The sequence below is a fragment of the Mirounga angustirostris genome, unplaced genomic scaffold, assembly GCF_029215605.1.
Source record: "Mirounga angustirostris isolate CCGP_5_RB_7025 unplaced genomic scaffold, mMirAng1.0.hap1 SCAF_10, whole genome shotgun sequence".
NCBI lineage: Eukaryota > Metazoa > Chordata > Mammalia > Carnivora > Phocidae > Mirounga > Mirounga angustirostris.
This window is the reverse complement of record NW_026991718.1, coordinates 128,368,572-128,388,067: the sequence shown is the minus strand read 5'-3', so window position 1 is coordinate 128,388,067 and position 19,496 is coordinate 128,368,572. Positions and strand designations below refer to the sequence as shown.

Genomic DNA, 19,496 nt, shown 5'->3' with positions numbered 1-19,496 from the left:
AACCTGTGATTGCTCTGCACGGGAGTTCTGTTTTAGAGGCTTAAAAAGACCCCTCCCTCCCCCCTTCTCTTTCCAGAAGAACCGAATGCACATAAGGTCGCCAGCCCACCCTCCGGACTCGCATATCCCGATGAAGTCCTGGACTATGGCCTCAAGCCATACAGCCCCCTCCCCAGTCTCCCCGGCGAGCCCCCCGGCCGATTCGGAGAGCCCGATAGGGTAGGGCCGCAGAACTTTCTGAGCCCGGCGGCCAAGCCAGCGGGGGCCTCGGGCCTGAGCCCTCGGATCGAGATCACTCCATCTCACGAACTGATGCAGGCAGGGGGCCCCCTCCGCGGGAGAGACACTGGCCTGCTGGGGGAGCAGCCGGCGCTGGCCGGCGCGGCCGCCAGCCCGCGGTTCACCCTGCCCGTCCCCGGCTTCGAGGGCTACCGCGAGCCGCTTTGCTTGAGCCCGGCTAGTAGCGGGTCCTCTGCCAGCTTCATTTCCGACACCTTCTCCCCCTGCACCTCGCCCTGCGTCTCGCCCAATAACGGCGGGCCCGACGACCTGTGTCCCCACTTTCAAAACATCCCTGCTCATTATTCCCCCAGAACCTCGCCAATAATGTCACCTCGAACCAGCCTCGCTGAGGACAGCTGCCTGGGCCGCCACTCGCCCGTGCCCCGTCCGGCCTCCCGCTCCTCGTCGCCTGGTGCCAAGCGGAGGCATTCGTGTGCCGGGGCCTTGGTTGCCCCGCTGCCTGGAGCCTCACCCCAGCGCTCCCGGAGCCCCTCGCCGCAGCCCCAGGACGACGGTGCCCCCGCTGGGTACCCCCCCACGGCTGGCTCTGCCGTCCTCATGGATGCCCTGAACAGCCTCGCCGCGGACTCGCCCTGTGGCATCCCCCCCAAGATGTGGAAGACGAGCCCGGACCCGTCGCCGGTGTCCGCCGCCCCGCCCAAGGCCGGCCTGCCCCGCCACATCTACCCGGCCATGGAGTTCCTGGGGCCCTGCGAGCAGGAGGAGGGGAGGAGCTCAGCCCCCGAGTCCATCTTGCTGGTGCCGCCCACCTGGCCCAAGCAGCTGGTGCCTGCTATTCCCATCTGCAGGTGAGCGGGCCCGGGAAGCGGTGCGGTCCACGGTTTACTTTTAGGGGACTTTTTCTGGTTAGGGGGCGCTAGACAGAGTTCACGTCCTGGCTCTCGGCTTATTGCCTGTGAGGCCTTGGCAAGAAGTTAAATTCTCCGAGCTGTGGTTTCCCCATCTGTAAAATGGGCCTGAGGGTACCTAACTCACCAGGTGGTGGTCCTGACGATGCAAGCGATCGCTGGTAGGGCACCTGGCTGATTCATTTCATTCACGGAACGGGTGTTTATCAGACACCTGCTTTGGGCCAGGCACGCACTGTTACAGTGTTGGGGAGCCGGCGGTGAACAAAATGGGCAAAAATTCCTGTCTTCAGGGAGCTGACATTCTGGGAAGCACAGAGCAAGCCTTAATGTGTGGAACTCAGTCCTCTTATAAGAGGACTTGATGATTGTTGGTATCTGCTAGTGCCTCTGTACTGCGGTCAGTGATCCGGAGGTCCTAAAAAAGGAAAGTGTGAGCCCTAATCCTCAAGGAGCTTAAAGTAGTGGTAAGCTGAAGAGATGCATGTAGATGGTCTGTAGGGTCTGTCGATTCTGGATCTGAGTCCTGGTTCTGCCGCTCACCGGCTGTGTGATCTGGTGCTGCACTCCTGCTGTGCCCGTGGCAGGCATCACTAATCATGCCGGCCCTCTTTCTCACTGAGCACCTTTTTGATGCCATTCCCAGGGCAGACATTGCTAATCAATCAGGACCCCCTTTCCCACTGAGCACAACACTAAACCTTGGCTCATTCCCTATGAGATGAGGATAATGATAGTCCCACCTCAGCATGGTTTTTTGGTTTTTGTTTTTTTTTTTGCAAGGATTGGGTGAGAGGATATATATCAAATTCTTGGCATGGAGCCTGCACAAAGTAAGAGTGCAAAAAAAAAGGGGGGGGGCAGCCATTATTTTTATAGGAGAATTGTCTTATTATTATGGGGGAAGCACTTTAGAGAGTGCTTTCTCATCAATGAGACTTGTCCTAGGAGATTGAGCTCCCAATGGTTGTTAGAGGAATGATAGTTGACAGTGATAATCACCAGTATTTAAGGATGCTTGCTGTGTGCCAGGCATGATCCTAAGTATTCTGTATGTACTATTTCATTCTTATATAAACCTGACTGGTATTATTTTTTATTTTTAAAAGATTTTATTTATTTCAGAGAGAGTGTGTGTGTGCACAAGCAGGGGAGAAGGGCAGAGGGAGAGAGAGAGGCAGACTTCCCACTGAGCAGGGAGCCCGATGCAGGGCTCGATCCCAGGACCCTGGGATCGTGACCTGAGCCGAAGGCAGACGCTTAACGACTGAGCCACCCAGGTGCCCTGTAGGTTCTTTTTAAAAAATTTTATTTATTGTATTTATTTTTATTAATTTTTAAAGATTTTATTTATTTGAGAGAGAGAGGAAGTGCATGAGCAGGGGGAGGGGCAGAGGGAGAGGGAGAAGCAGACTCCCCTCTGAGCAGGGAGCCTGATGTGGGGCTTGATCCCAGGACCCCGGGATCATGACCTGAGCTGAATGAAGGCAGATGCTTAACCGACTGAGCCACCCAGGCGCCTCTATTCTTTTTTTTTTTTTTTTAAGATTTGTTTATTTATTTTAGAGTGGGGGAAGGGGCAGAGGGAGAGAATCTTCAAGTAGACTCCCCGCTGAGCAGGGAACCCCTCGTGGGGCTCCAGCCCAAGACCTCACGAGATCATGACCTGAGCTGAAACCAAGAATCGGATGCTCAACTGACTGAGCCACCCAGGTGCCTTGAGGCCCTAGATTCTTCAAAGCATGTTTGTTTTTAGCAAATGGAAACTTTTTTTTTTTTTTGGCAAATATTAAATTGAATACCAAAACAGATTGTGGTAGAGCTATTTCGACTGACGGGATGAGAGTAGACAAGAGCTCTGTCCACTGGGCCTTGCTTATTCCACCCACAGACCGACCTGGACCACGGGGAGCTTCAGTCTGGCCCCTCCTCCAGAACAGTTCTGAGAACACTGGTGCCATGATAGGTTGATTGTGTTCCTTAAAAAAGGAGTTTCTGAGTTTAACAGAGTTAAACAGATATCTTGATACAGGGGCCACTCCCAGCTGTGGACAGAACAGGCAGTGATTTCAAAGGCCATTTGGCCATGGAGTTACGAGTTCTGTGACCAAAGTTGTATGGAGCCACCTTAGGAAATGCTGATTAAGGCCAACCCTGGTTCAGGTTGAGAAACCTAGGTTTGGCGAGGTGAGGGGACATGCCCCAGGCTCACCCAGCTGGTTAATGACTGCGTTGGAAACTTAGAACCTCGGGTTCTTGACTCCTCCTTGTTCTCTCTGCTACAGATCAGTCTCCAGAATGTGATTCGTGTAATGACTGAGATTGGAGAAGAACATTGGCTCAGTCATTAAGTGTCTGCCTTTGGCTCAGGTCATGATCCCAGGGTCCTGGATCGAGCCCCACATCAGGCTCCCTTGTTCCTTGGGAAGCCTGCTTCTCCCTCTCCCACTCCCCCTGCTTGTGTTCCCTCTCTTGCTGTGTCTCACTCTGTCAAATAAATAAATAAAATCTTAGGAAAAAAAAAAAAGAAAAAAAATAGGATCATGCTGCATATGTCTGAGACTTTACTGTTTATAAAGACTTTATCGTTTCTCCTTCCATCTCCATTCTGTGGCTGGATCTGAATGCTAGTAGAGTACTTTAGTCCCTACAAGTGCTAGCTTGTGCCAGCTGAGGAGATATTTGTAAGAATTTTCTGTGAGATAGAGAGGATAGGGTGTTCAGGGAAGTCTCATGATAATATTTGTCCCAGGGTGTGCAGAGCAGAGGGCTGAAATTCACCTGCAGCATTTCACATTGGCTCTGATGGTCTAATTCTTAAGATTGTAATGAAGTCATCAAAGACTTATTCTGGAACCAAGGAAAATTTGAAGTTGATACTTAGAGATATCCCACTGGATCTTCTACTCCTTGATTTTTTTTTTTTTTTTTGGATACTTCAAAAGATAATATAGGGGTGAAGTGATTTTTTTATGAGCTTTATTTTGCAAACTTAAAAAAATTTCACTTGCATACGTAATGAGAGTACAAGCATTTGACACACACAGCATCTTGGCTGCAGGCAGAAGCTGAAGGCATGTTGGCATTGAAACTAAAGTGAACACTAAGGAAAAGGGGGGCTTCGGGAGGCAACTAGTTGCAAAGAAGAGCTGGAGCTTTGCTTGCATAGTGAGGATATAATTTTAAGTTGGATTGTATGGTCAAGTTGGGCTCCAGCAGTGATGGAGTTCATGGGGTGCCACTCCCCCCCATCTCCCTTGGTACTGCTGTGATGGAGAAGGGATGGAATTGGTTTCATTGCAAATGCTTAACTAAGTCCAGTTGATAATGTCAGCTTTTAGCAGCTCTGGGCTTGTTTAGTGGAAAAGAAGGTGCTGATTGGATTAACGATTGGTGCCATATGTGCAAAATCAGAACACAGTGACACAAATCCATGTATTTGCAACTTTGAAGCTACTTTGATTTTTTTTTAAAAGATTTTCCTTATTTGAGAGAGTGAGAGAGAGAGCATGAGAGTGGGGAGAGGGAGAAGCAGACTCCCCACTGAGCAGGGAGCCTGATGCAGGACTCAATTGTGGGACTCCAGGATCATGACCTGAGCCAAAGCTGATGCTTAACAGACTGAGCCACCCAGGTGCCCCTGAAACTACTTTAAATATAAGGGCTTCTTTGAAATAAAACTGCTCATTTATTCATTCATGTATCCATCCAGCCATCTACCCATCTACCCACTGAATAGTCACTGAGAACCTATCAAATGTCAGGTATTGCTCTAGAGTCATTCTATAAGTGGGAGATTTTCTTGGCCCTATTTTAAATAAATTAGTAAGATAAGAGGTAGTGTAGACATGTGCATGGAGCACTGGACCGAGAGTCAAGACATATAAGTTGCGGCCTTGGTGTGTCTTGCTTTGTAATCTTGGGGAAATGTCTATGTTCTCTGAGGCTCTGAAGGAATAGTTTAGATAGATCATTAAGGCCTCAGTCAACTCTTAAATGACATAATTCTAACCATATATCAAGTACCTGTTGGATGTGCTGGGTAGGTTTAAGATTCTATAGGGGGGCACCTGGGTGGCTCAGTCATTAAGCATCTGCCTTCGGCTCAGGTCATGATCCCAGGGTCCTGGGATCGAGCCCTGCATTGGGCTCCCTGCTCCACGGGAAGCCTGCTTCTCCCTCTCCCACTCCCCCTGCTTGTGTTCCCTCTCTCACTCTCTCTTTGTCAAATAAATAAATAAAATCTTAAAAAAAGAAAAGATTCTATAGGAAAATAAAACTTAAGGCATGTCATTACAACTTCAGATGTAAAGGCATATATATCTAATACTATAACCACAAGTAATTTAGATTGTCTATAGGAGATAATTATTTATTTGAAATATGCACTATATATAGGGAAACATAATTATAGCCTAATATTTATTTGAGGAGTTATTGCGCTAAGCTCTTTATATGATCTCAGTATCCCCATTTCTTAGTTGAGGAAACTAAGGCCTAGGGAGGGGAGGCATCTGCTCAAAGTAGTTAGAGGTGGAGCTTGGACTTAAACTTGGGTGGATAACTCCAGTCATGTTCTTTTTTTTTTTTTAAAGATTTTATTTATTTATTTGAGAGAGAGAATGAGAGACAGAGAGCACGAGAGGGAAGAGGGCAGAGGGAGAAGCAGACTCCCCACCGAGCAGGGAGCCCGATGCGGGACTCGATCCCAGGACTCCAGGATCATGACCTGAGCCGAAGGCAGTCGCTTAACCAACTGAGCCACCCAGGCGCCCTCCAGTCATGTTCTTGACCTTTACTCTTCCTTTAAATTTAGGGGTCTCTAAATTTAGCCACATCCCTATGGTTAGATGTTCTATACTTGCTGTGATAAGCAATGGCTATGACTGGAAATGGTCTCTCCCTAGAATTAGCTTTTAATTGAAAGCATTGGACTTGGAAATAAGAGCTGATATAACCCTCCAGTGCCATCTGGTCCATTTGTTATGTTATTATAAGACAGTGAAGATAGAGGAGGTGAGGTTACTTGCCTAAACTAACATGGCGCATTAGTGACACACATGGGCCCCTGACTTCCACTTCAGTGTACCTTTTCCCACACTTACTCCTTTGGAATGGGAGAACATTCTGGGAAAAGGGTGATTTTTAGAGGTAGGAGGTGGTACTCTTCAAAATTCCCAGAGGAAAAGAAGTTATAGCAGTTAGAAATATGCTAGAATTCACGTGTCATGAAGTTAGCTTCATAAATGGAGATGTCAGTCACACTGTTGTCATCAAAGATGGAAGAGAAAACCAAGAAAAAGATCTCTACCTTGTGAAGTGTCCTACCTATCCTTTCTGAGAAATATGTGCTTTCCAACAGCCAGTATTTTACTCCTATACCTACAGGACATGATTTATCTGGAAAAGGGACCATTTACATTTATTGTACAGGTTGACAAGTCCTGATTTCTCGTATACATGACTGATTCTATTTCCTCCTTCAGCATCCCAGTGACCGCATCCCTCCCTCCGCTTGAGTGGCCACTGTCCCACCAGTCGGGCTCCTATGAGCTGCGGATTGAGGTGCAGCCCAAACCACATCACCGGGCCCACTATGAGACCGAAGGCAGCCGAGGGGCTGTCAAAGCTCCAACTGGTGGCCACCCTGTCGTTCAGGTATGGACTTGAATTCTTTTCCTTTTGGTGTCCTTCATTTGCCAGTAGGTGAGCTACTTCTGCTCAGCAACTGCCTGTTGCTTGTTGGGTTGTGGTATGTGTCTCAGCCTCTTATTTGTCTGATGGATGGGAAAACTTGAGATGGAATTAGTATCAGAAGCTGGTCCAGTTACTCAGAGGCTAGAGGAGAAAGTCTTCCTGAGCTGGATAAGGATAGAAATGATATTCTTGCTCAAGCTACTTCTTCCCTTCTCTTTCTGATGGAAAAATTGCTAGATTTTGCAGAGATTTGTGTATTGACAGAAGGTTTCTGCAACCATTATTTTGTGCCTAAATTTCAGATGTGAGTCCACTGAGAAAATTCCATACACTCTTGTAAAATATAGAAAACTAGGAGAAAATTAAAATTACACACAAAATAACTATTAGCATTTTATATATTTATTGTTGCCTTTTCTATTCACAAACATGGCAATGTCTATTAATGTACATTTATATGCTTTATGTTACAGTGGTTGGTACTCTGCTATTTTTTATATTATACCATGAGCATTTCCTCCTGTTTTTTTCTTAATCATTATCTTTTTGTCTGTGGCTTTTGATTTAACCTCAGACTTTTTTTTCCAAATAAGTAGAGACATGTGCATTTTTCTGCAAAATAGAGTTGAAATTATCTTTCTTAATTGTGTAATCTGTTCAACCCGAGATTGCTGATTGGTGCTCACCAACCAACTCAATTAAGCAGAACCTTCAATACATATAAATTTACCTTTTATTTGTATTTACCTTAAAGTGGATGTATTCTATGATAAGAATTATATGATGCGTTAGAACGCTGTAGAGAGGTTAACAATGCAGATGCCTAAGCATCACCTGAGACTACTTAATGAGAAACTATATGAGTAGAACTCAGACAAACAAAAAACACAAACCCCCAAACCCTCAAATCTCCACAGGTGCTTTTAGTGTATACACCTGGTTAACGAATTTTATAATATTAGGAACTTGTAAATCCTGACAGTTGCTTTTTCTAGAGCTGACATCGTAGCTATTTTGGGATCTGTGTCTATTCCTTGCTTCTTTTCCTTGACCATGAGCCACATTTTCCTCTTTCTTTGCATGTCTAGTAATTGTTGATTATCTTCTGATGTTGGGATGATAATATGTATACTGGATATTATAAAGACTCTGGATTTTGTTATCTTCCGTGGAAGGCAGTTCAGTAACGGGCTGATCACTGTGAACTTGTGTGGACTTGAGTTTACATTTTGTGAGGGTAGACCTGTGGGAAGCCTGAGATGTTTCCTGTGCTCCCTCCTGCGTCGATTTCATTGAGACCTGGTTTTAGATTCTGTCAGGGCAGGTCTGGGGAAGCCTTTCTCTAAGGTGTACCCTTATTTCTAAGGCATAACCTTTTCGGATGCTTGGTGGGGGAGGTGACTCCACGCTGGTGGTATGGAAGCTGTCCTCAGATGGAGAGCTAGAGTGAATGTATGCTTAGCTCCTGTGTTTCCTTTTCCCCAGTGACCACAGTCTTATGCTGCCTGCCATCTAACACCTGACAACAGTTGCCTTGTTTAGGTTTGTCCTGACTTAATGGTTGTTGATGGTGGGAGGGCTGGTCTGGTACCATTTACTCTGTCATGCATGAAAATGGCTTTTTTTGGGAAAGGAAGTCTTTATGTGATTATTGATCTAGGCTTATTGATTCTAGGAGGGGACTTCCGGCTTGGAGGGTGGCGTTAGTCTGTGGATTGGAGTCAAAGCCTTTTGTAGTGATAGAAAAACTCAAGGCAGATTGGAAGGGGGATTTAGGGGCTTGTCTGAGGAGGTTACTATTGCAAAAGCAGGCCAGGAGACTCGGGAAGAAGCTAGGCTTGAGAATGGTCCCAAATGTACTTCTTTGTTCAGTCAACCCATTCAACAAATGGATTCATTCTGCAAGTATATGTTGAGCCCTTTCTTTTTGCCATATGCTGTTGTTTTTTTTTATAAGGTTTTTTTTTAAAGATTTTATTTATTTGAGAGAGAGAGAATGAGAGACAGAGAGCACGAGAGGGAAGAGGGCAGAGGGAGAAGCAGACCCCTTGCTGAGCAGGGAGCCTGATGTGGGACTCGATCCCAGGTCTCCAGGATCATGACCTGAGCCGAAGGCAGTCGCTTAACCGACTGAGCCACCTAGGCGCCCCCCATATGCTGTTTTTGATACTAAAATACAATGAATAAAAAAGAAGTTATGCTCTCTTTCTTAATGGAGCTTATGGTCTAGGGTGAAAGAGTTATTGACTAAATAGTCATAAATGATAAAAGTACAAAAGGTGACAAGAAGCATGAAGGAAAAGAACATGAGGTTCTGGGCGTGTAAAATGGAGGAGCCAATGAAAACAAGGGAAGAACATCTGCTAAGATTTCCCTGAGAAGGAGCCTGGTGCTGAGAATGCATCAGGGGAACAGCACATGCAAGGGCCCGGAGGTAGAAGGAAGCAGAGAGAACCACGTCAGAGGAATGAAGGAGGCCAGTGTAACTGGAGCAGGAAGCCAGAGGGAGGGGGAGAGAGGTAGGCAGGGGCCAGAGCATGCAGGGCCTGGGTAGCCAGGGGGGTAGAGTTTGGCTTTATCCTGAGATATGAGAAGCAGGAAAGAAACATGATCTGATTTAGGCTTTGATAAGACCCGGCTCTGATTGCTCCATTGGAGTAGGTAGGAGCTGAGATCAGGAGAGAGTTAGCAGGCTCTGTTCATGGTCTCTGTCCTCTCAGGGCTGTGCGGTATCTCCAGTCTCTGATCACTCATCATACATGGGTTGAGCACTGCTGTGTAGGAGGCACGGTTCTAGATTCTGAGATATGGTATGAACAAAACAGCGAGAAATCCTCGGCCTCATGAGCTTACAGTTCAGCAAAATGATAATAATAGTGGTTAACATTCAGCATGCATTTACTGTGGACTAGACCCTCTTCCAAGTGCTGTATGTGCTGACTTATTCAATCCTCAAAGGAGCCTTAGGAAGCAGGTTACAGTTAGGTCAAGGACATGTCAAGGAACTTGTTCAGGGTCATAGCTGTCCAGTGGGCCTGGGATTTGGACCCCCAGGTCCTGCTACACAATGTTCCTGATTTTTCACGTCTCTCTGCCGACCATCTTTCCTTGACTTCTTACTCTTACGAGGCTGAGAAAGCCCGGTGGAAAACTGCCCACACCTCTTGCCTATCAGTTTTATGTGTTGTCCCGGCACCAGCTCATTGGGGCCCAAATGGCGATTTCTTAGGGAGATTCTAATTGGCCCCAGTTGGGAAGGCCCACTGGTTTAGGTGGCTTGGCCAGAGAGGTTAGACCATGTGCAATGGTAGGCTCTGCTCACCCTTTCATCTAGGGCCGGGGCCATGGAAAGTTTCAGAGAAGGGAATGAGTGGGATGTACAGTTCAAAAGACCCTGCTGAACTGTGCTTGAAGTTCATGCCCCTCCTTCTGACAGCCCCCAAGGATCCATCCCTCTTCTTGCTTGTAACTTTGAAAAACCCAGTGCCTGACTTAAAAGTTTGTAGCCACATTCTCTAAAGATACAAAGTGAAGTATTAAAAAAAAAAATCATTTGAATAGATTGTGTTCTCTTCAAAATGCAATGTGCTAACCACTGATTTTTTTAGCATAGTAAATCAGTTTTTAGAAAACTTCTTTGAAAAATGAAGTGAAGAGGGGACTTAAGACAAGTGTTCTTACCCCTTAGGTAGGAGTGAAAACCCCTTTTGAAATCTGGAGGGTTGCCCTTTCGTTCCCAGAAAAGCAGCGAAGCCCTGTTTTGTACCTTGCCTAGATACTTCTGCTGGTTTTTCTCTTGATCTGTCTCTTTATCTCTACATCTGTTTCTATTTCTGTACTGTACCATGGCTCCTTCCCCCCCTCAATGATTGGTCCCCAACCTTCTCTTTTTTATTTACCACACTATAAAACTTCATTTTTTTTTGTATGCCTCATGGTTTTACGCTCCTCTTTATATGAAAATAAAATGAGCACAAGATCATTTCATTCTTTCTTTACATAGAAAATTAAAAACTTGGGCGCCTGGGTGGCTCAGTTGGTTAAGCGACTGCCTTCAGCTCAGGTCATGATCCTGGAGTCCCTGGATCGAGTCCTGCATTGGGCTCCCTACTCGGCAGGGAGTCTGCTTCTCCCTCTGACCCTCCCCCATCTCATGCTCTCTCTCTATCTCATTCTCTCTCAAATAAATAAATCTTTAAAAAAAAAAATTAAAAATTTAAGCATGGGCCACCTTTAGCTGATTTTGTTTTGTATGTCCCTTAGCCTTGGAGGAAAGTTTGCTCCAAACCTTAAATGCTTTCAGATATCATGACTCCTTCATTTGGCAAATATTTTGTTGAGGACTTGCTGTGTGCCAGGCACTGTGCTAAGTGCTGATAATATGATGATGGGGGAGATAAATACAGTTTCTGCCCTGACGGAGCTCAGGGAGTGCTAGAGATACAAAGTCAACCAGAATGGTTTGGTGTGACCATTGCTGAGATGTGGGTGAGTCCAGGAGGCAGAGGACTGCAATCTGGAATGACACCTGGACTCTAGGGCAAGACAAGATGACTGATTAGGAGCCTATCTGTTGGATTTACAATGTGGGGGTAACTACTTCAACAGAACCAACCATGCCAAGAGAGTACTTGGAAGATCTGCTGTAGAAGGGAGTCTTGCTGAGGACGTGACTTATCAACTGGGACCTAGAGCAGGTGACAGAGCCAGCAAAGAGGAGTGATGCCCTTCCTCTCTCTGTTTCTCTAGCTCTCTGGGTAGGGGTGGGCGAGTGTTCCTTGCACAAGGTACAGCGTGTGCAAAGGTCCCGAGGCAGGGAGCAACTTGGTGTGTCTGAGGACCTGAAGGAGGGCCAGTGTCACTTGAGTTTAGCTTGGGGGGTGATGGGTTGGCAGGACCATGCTGTGTAGGACTCATTAACCAAGGGGAGGACCTTGAGTTTTATTCCAGGGGAAGGGGAAGGGAGTGACGAATTTTGAGTAGAGGAAGAAGGTGATTCTAATTTATTATTTCTAGGATCATTTGGGCTTCTTTCTAGGGAGTGGGTTAGAAGGGGTAAGGGAGGAAGCAGGGCGATGAATTTGACTGATTGGGGCAGGGGCCAGGTGAAGATCAAGCTGAGGAGGACAAGGGGGCAGTGGGAGGGGAGGGGTGGGGAGGGACTCTATGGTGTGACCTTCAAGACTCAGTTGCTGGCTTCCATATGGGAGGGGAAGGGCACCTGGGTACAGGATGGTGTCACGTGCCACGTGGGGAGACTGGGGAAGGGATCATTTTTTTAGGGGAGGATGATGACTTCAGTTCGGGGTATAGGAATTTGGAAGGGCTTGTGAGGTGTCCAAGTAAAGATGTCAACAGGCAGCTGGACTTAAGAGCCCAGAGCTCGGAAGCCAAGTATGGGACTTTCTACCTCTCAGGCCTGTGGAATGCCACAGGATCACGTGTGCTGTCACTAGAAGGCTTAACACAGATCCACTTGGAAGGGTTTATTTCCCACACCCTAATAGGAACCTGCGTCTCTCCAGAAGCAATGGACTAAGGAGAGAACCAAAGAAGATAGAGAAACAGGATCACGAACTGACAAGCCGGTGGGGGCCAGGCAGTGAAAAGAAATGGCCAAATTGGCCAAAGGTCAGGAAGCACTAGGGAGTGGTGGGGAGCAGGGCACAGCAGAGAGCAGAGTGTGTGCCTCATCTGCAGGAGGCAGTCACTATTCAGCCCTCCTTCGTTGTACCACTTGGGAATGGGGGTCCCAGCATGGCCGGGTTTTAGAGGTTTTCTTCAGGAGAAGCTAGGAGTCTGAATTTCCATGTTGAAATTTCTGGTTATTAACTGTTGGCTACTAAGTCAAACTTTGGGTTCGATTTGGCTCCAGGCAAATATCCTCAGTTCATATATCTGGGGGTAAATAAGGTCTGCGCTACTTCAAGTTTTATCAAATAGAAAAGGAGTTAAGAGAGAGACTATATTTATACGATTTATAAGAATTGTCTGGTTGTGGCAGGAGCCCTGTGAGCAGCCAGGTCCATGTTGTTTCTTTTATAAAGCTTTAAATCCCATTGAAATAGAACAAGCTTATGGTTCTTTCCCAGGAGCCGGGGAATCTTCATTCTCTAGCCTGACTTTGACTGGCAAGGAGCAGATGAGAAAGGGAACTGCAGAGGAGAAAGCGCCATGTGCCCTTTGGCAGAACCCAGCAATCCTTTCCTAGTTCTGGTTCAGGGCAGGATGCAGGGATCCTTCAGTGGACAGAACTTCCATGCCCAGGCTGCTTTGCAAAGTTGGGCTTTAAGCATTTCCACAGCTCCTCCGCTTATGGGATCTCCTAATACCCCAACTGACCTCGGCCTGTGTAATGTCCTTTCTGTGCCTGCTTCCAGACCCTTTAAGCATATTCCTGCAAAGAAATTCCCGGTAGAGGACGCTTTGTCACATTCCTTATCCATCCTGGTGCTGGGGGCTTTCAAGATACATGCTTACCACTCTCTGGGGCTTGTTTTCAGCTGAAAGAATGCTCAGAAAGGCATCCTTTCAGTTAGACCGCAATCAAAATGAGAAGGTGTCACCATAGTACACACCTCCAAAGACAATTCTTTCAAACGGATGTTCAGACATATGGAAAAAGCATAGGTAGTCCCTTTACGAGAAATTCCTTACAGATGCAGAAACCGGATCTGTATTTCATGCTGGGTAAGAGTGACGAGCTTTGCAGGGCAGGGAGACGGAGGCCAGGAGTGCACCTGTCCACCTGACTCCCCCCTCACCCCCCACCCACCCCGCCCCCATCCAGAGAAAGCCAGTCAAGTCTCCAAGCTTTCATCTCCTAAAACCGATTGCAAGGCTGTGATTTTCATCCTGTCGGATTTTAGCCTTTATCCTCCTTCTGTGACTCACTTTAAATTATATCTCTGAGAGGACAGAGAGAAGCCAGGTGGAGTTTTCTCCTTACCAGGCGAAGCCGCAGTCCTGACAGTGAGCAGCGCCCCTTTGGCGATGGGCTGCACACGTGGGCTTCTATTTAACTAACCAGATGTTGTGCTCAGTGAGGCTCCCCCCTCCCCCAACTTCTTAGACATGAAACAGGAAGCAGGTCTTGCAGATGCTAATTTGTCTAGAAGCTGCTGTGTTTGCTTCTTCAGAGGGTTCAGTCCGACCCTCTGGGGAGGGCAAGCACAGAGGGGTGGCTCAAGTTTCTGAGGACGAGAGTGTGTTCTGAGATCCCGAGAGGCTCCTCTGCTCGTTCATCCATTTGTCTGAAAGATTTACCAAGCACCTTCCATGTGCCAGGCACGGTTCCAGGCGCTGGGACTGCGGCTGTGAACCAAACCGACGAAGATCCCCTGCCCCCGCGGGGCTGCCGTTCAGGCTGTGGAGAGAGAAACAATAAATCTAAGAAGTAGGAAGGTTAAATAGTATGCTGGAAGGTGATAGGTACGATGGGAAAGACTGTCAGGCCAAGGGGAATTAGGAGGGGTCAAGAGGCCTTACTGAGCAGATGGCTTCAGAGCAAAGGAGGAGAGGAAAGAGGAAAATGTGCAGGGATCGGGGATGAGGGCTCCGGGCTGAAGGGCTGTCTGGGCCCAGCTGGCCCGGGGCTGGGAACACAGAGGTGGCCGGAGGCGCAGGGGTGAGCCGGGAGGGACGCGTAGGAGACGGAGGCCCAGAGGAACGGGGAGGGGCAGATTCGGGCTTTGGACGCTGAGGACTTTTGTTCTCAGGGAGGTGGGAGCAGGGAGGGCTGGGCTCTGACTTAGGTTGTAGCACCATCCCTCTGGCTGCTGTGTGGGTGAGAACAGGCTGCGGGGGGGCCCGGGGAAGAAGCAGGGACCGGGTGGGGGGCTGCAGCTGTAGTCCAGGTGAGAGGGGGAAAGTGGCTGGACCGGGCTTGGGGGCGGAGGGCATGGGAAGTGGTTGGATTGTGGGTATATTTGGAAAGCCGGGCTAACTGGTTTATTTGAGAGATTGGCTCTGGTCGAGAGGCATGGGTGTGGCTGTAGTCTTGGGAAAGGCCGGAGTCCCCAGGGCTGAGCGACCCCGCCAGCCCCCACGGAGACCTCACCGACTTTCAGAGGGAAGACCCCTTCTAGGGGTGGCCTGACCCAGCCTTTTCTTGTGCAGATGGGGCTGGGGCAGGGTGGGGATGCTGACGCCAGCTTTTGGAGGAGCCATCCTTACCGGCCGCCCCTTGCTTATACCAGCCTCTCGATCATAACACTGGCTGTTCATTTAAAAACTCTAAAGAGCGCAGTCCAAACCAAGGGCATCTGTGGGCCAGATGTGGCCTCCTGTGTGTGACCTCGAGTGGTCAAGGAGGCTTTGTGAAAGAACAGAGACGGGTGCTGGCTTCCAGGGGTGCGCCGGGTGGAGGAGAGGGGGGTGTCCAGGGCGGGGCCGGCAAAGGTGTGGGTGCCAAGCAGGGGCGGGGTTGGATGATATATCGTGTGCACCCATTGCACACCGATGGTAAGCAGGGTGTGCTTTCGGTTCACACTAGAAGATAAATAGTCATGAATCAATGAGACATTGCCCCTGGATGTAGGGAGAAAACAGAAAGCTTCTGGAATCTTGGAGAAAGAGTTGTTCCATAAAGAGTGATTAAGTCTGAGGCTTGCAATATGTCTGGCAAGCAGTGGGGACATATAAGGGAAACTTGATGTGTTCCCCAAACAACTTTTTGGGTCCCTCCTATGGGCCGGGCACTCTGTTGTAACAATGAGAGCTGCTGGGCACTTACTGTGTACTTTCCTTAGAGTGACCTACTTAATCTTTGCAGTGATGCCATGGAATGTAGGTGGTAGAATTACTACTCTCCTTTTACAGACAAGGAAACTGGGACACAGAGAGGTTAAGCAACTTGCCCGATGTCACCCAGCTGGTAAGTGGTGGCGTTGATTTGGACATAGAAGGCCGGAAGCCAGAGCCTACGCTTAGCCATTGGTCTGCATGCGTCTGGGAAGCAGGTGGCTAGGAACAAGGCAGTCCTAGCCTTCTTTAGCTTTGGGACTCTGCGTCCAGGCTGGGCGGCAGTTTCTTCAGTTGTAAAGTGATGAAGACTGAATCTTTCAGATTATTTGTTTTGTTGTGTCAAGAGTCATGAGGATGCTAAACCCAAGTGTGCAGCCTGATCTTTGGGACAAAGCAGGCATTTAATCTGCTGTTCTTTTTGTTGAGAAGTATAGCGATCAACGTGGATCTGGGATCTTCTGAGCTGTGCTAGCCTAAGATTAGATGCTGGTGTCCGTTCAGGCTTTTTCTGGTGCAGTGAACCAAACCTGAGACTCCTCTAGGGTACCGTGAGCACTTGGAGGGTTGTTTATTTATACACTGTATGTTATGTAGATGATCTTACGTCATCCTCGCAGCCACATAGTGACGTGGGGCTGTTATTCCCATTGTACAGGGGAATAGAGAGGTGCAGAAGCTAACTAACATCTTGGAATCTTGGAGAAAGAGCACAACTAGTGTTCTGCCCTGACCTTGGCTTTTAGCTCCTGGGTTCTCATCTTTCCACTTCCCTATCCATTCATCCCTCACCTGCTCGCAGCCAGCCCCCCGCGAAGCCCCAGCACAGAGCACTGCAGCTGGGGTTAATGCGAGGGTAAGACGGGCCGAGGCTGAGCAGAGGCTCCTCGCAGCGGCTTTGGGCAGAGCCCTGGGCCAGTGTTGGGCATCCAGGTCCCACCCTTGTCTTCACTCTCTCCACTGAGGGACCCCGAGTGAAGCAAAGGTTTTCTCTGGGCCTGTGAGAAAGGAGACTTCTGCTGGAGGTGGATTTTCAAGCATCCGCCGGCTCCCATGTGCCACGAGGAGGGAGGGAGGGCACGGCCTCTCGCAGGGGCCCACTTCCCTTTGCCATTCTCCAGGCCCTGGGAGACAGTGGGGGAGGTTCAAGCCACTTGTTCTGAGCCTCCTGGAAGACTGTGGGCTGACTCTTGCCCACACCCATGTTATTTATTGAGCGCTTGCTATGGGACAAGCATGCCCCATGGGCTGGCTCCGGCAGGAATGCTCTGGGCAGGGGGAAGGAGGCTCAGAGGCGGTGAGTGCCTTCTCCAAGTAGCCCATGGTCATTAGCGACCCTTGACTGAGCTTTCCCTATGTGCCAACTGCAGGAGGTCATGCTGCTATTATTAACCTCAGGTACAGAGGAGGAAACTGAGGCTCAAGGTCACACAGCTCACCGGAAGGGATGATACCCACGCCTATCTCCTCGGGTCTTTGCAGAGAGTCAGTGACCCGACAGGGTGAATGAAGTGCATAGAGAAGGGCCTGGCACCCCACAGGTGCTCGGTGCGCGCTTATTATTCCCGTTTCCTGTTATTGTTTTTTTTTTTTCCGTACCATCCTGTTAGGGCGAAAGAGGGAGCATTTGTTCTTACATGGAAGTTTTGATTTCATGCCACGGTCCCGGAGCCAGGATGGACAGGAGTTAAACACCACCCGTATGGGTGACATTAGTGCCCGTCATTCATTGTGCACAGGCTCTGTGCGAGCTCAGAGGATCCGCTCAGGGCCATGGGGTCTGGATGTGGCAGGACAGAATTTAAAAGCACATCTGTGGGGCTGCTTGGCCAGACCATTCCCACTGTTCTCTGTCGTCCTTGGGCCCAGTGCTTAGGGGTTAGCTCCTTCTGAGCATTCTGACACAGTTTTGAAAAAGTTTGTGTGTGTGTATGTATACATATCCGTAGACAGGCATATAGAAATTAAATATATTCATAAATATACACACATACGTATGTATATATAGACATTATATGTGTGTGTGTATATATATATATATCTGTGCATCAGATATACCCATACATACATACTTTTTTATTCAATTATTTTTTCTTGTTGTTTTTTTTGTTTTGTTTTGTTTTGTTTTAGAGAGAGAGCGAGCATGAACAGCGGGGGTGGGAGGGAGGGGCAGAGTGGGGGTAGAGAGAGAATCCTAAGCGGGCTCCACGCTCAGTGAGGAGTCTGACATGGGGCTCGATCTCACGACCCTGAGATCATGACCTGAGCCGAAATCAAGAGTTGGATGCTTGACCGACTGAGCCACCCAGGCAGGCACCCCTATTTTTTCTTGTTTGAATAGGTATTTGTTGTTTAAAAAATACAGGAAAATATGAAAAAGAAACCAAACAGCACCCTTTGTCACCTGGGGAACTACTGGTTTTGCTTTGCTAAATTTCCTTTCAGTCTCTTCCCACGGTACCTGCACCCTGCTCCTGCCCTCCTTACCTGGTCGACTGTATGTCAGGTTATTGTGATGACCCCAGGGGCAAAATAGCGCCTATCAAGATCCGAGTTAGAATGGGAATTACTTTCTATCTATAAATGGGTATGATGCTACCATTATTTCTAGGCAGTACTTGGAGACACAGAGAGGTTAAGGAACTTGCCTAAGGTCACACAGCAAGTGAGTGAGGCCCGAACTGAACCTAGGTGGTCTGGCTCCGAAGGAAAAATAGAAACCTTTAATGACTCTGAGATACTTTGCTGGGTCATTCCTAAGGGCTCTTATTGTTACTTAAATATTCTGAAAAATTCAGGAAATAAATCTAGTTTGGTTGAGCATCAGGTCAACTTTTTCCCTTGTCAGGTGCTCAGGCTCCTGCCTTCCATGGTGTCTGGCTTCTGCCCTCCCAGTTTTGGCCACGGCAGCCAACAGGCCCCTCCCAGGTGCAGAACAACAGCCTGCTTGTGGGTGGTATGGTCTCCCAGGGTGTGGACTTCAGGGGACACTCCCACCTGTCCTGGTGTGAGGGCCTGGAGCCTGACAGGCCTGCGGGTTACATTCGCTGTGTGGCCCCTTAAGGCATTTGAACTTAACTCTTGATAGCAAGAAAGGCATTTCTGCTGGTTTAAAAGACATCTCCACTCCATGACATTCTTTTTCCAGATGGGGTAGCCTACACCTGGGATTTGAGACTTAGCATCTCTGGGGAGTGGGGGCAGGGCGCTAGCTTCCACGTGCAGACCATGATGATCAGACCTGTGTTAGCTGGTCACGGACCTCCCTGTCCACCCTGATGCGTCAGCCTGAGTTGTTCTCACTGTACCAGTGCTATGATGGGGAAGAAGGATAACCTGACCTCCTGAGGCCTCAGTTTCCCCATTGGCAAATTGGACAAAATGTTGCTTATAGGATTTCTAGAGGAAGATTTCTGTAAGACAATTAGCACAGTACTAAGTGTCAACTTCCCTGGTTTCTTTTATAAATTAGTTCTGGGGAGGAGATGCATTCACCTGGTGTACCATTGGGAAGGTACTAGAGACGTGTAGGGCAAGGCCTCCCTCCCATCCCATACCTGAGCGGCCACCTCCTCTTCCTGACGTCCCAGTGTCACCGCTTCTTGAATATCCTTCCGAGAGGGGGTCTGTGTCCTTGTGATTCTAGCCTTTGTTGTCACTGTCCTCATCCACAGCGGCATATTCATTTCTAAAGGACTTGGCAGAATGTCCTGTGCATTTTAAATCCCCAATAAATGATCAAGGCAGTTATTACTGAGGAGCTTCAAAAGGCTTCACATTTCAGTTTCCCAAATAGGAAGTGAAGCTGAGTTGATCTTTTTGGCATCACGTATCTAACCAGATAGATCTTTCCCCACAAAACTTTAGGTTTCTTTTAAGGAACTCCCATCTTCCTAATTTGACATT

General features: G+C 48.2%; 1 protein-coding gene across 8 annotated transcripts in view; it reads left to right on the top strand.

The window, feature by feature from the left end:
• Positions 1–19,496, top strand: part of NFATC2 (nuclear factor of activated T cells 2) — a 158,157-nt gene that overhangs the window by 36,286 nt on the left and 102,375 nt on the right. For 6 of the 8 annotated variants that reach the window (XM_064573361.1, XM_064573362.1, XM_064573360.1 and 3 more), the window contains exons 2-3: positions 77–1,091; positions 6,638–6,809. In XM_064573361.1, the coding sequence (XP_064429431.1) occupies positions 77–1,091; positions 6,638–6,809 (1,187 nt within the window). The remainder of the gene's footprint in view (positions 1–76; positions 1,092–6,637; positions 6,810–19,496) is intronic. The other 2 variants (XM_064573363.1, XM_064573364.1) reach the window with 1 other exon arrangement.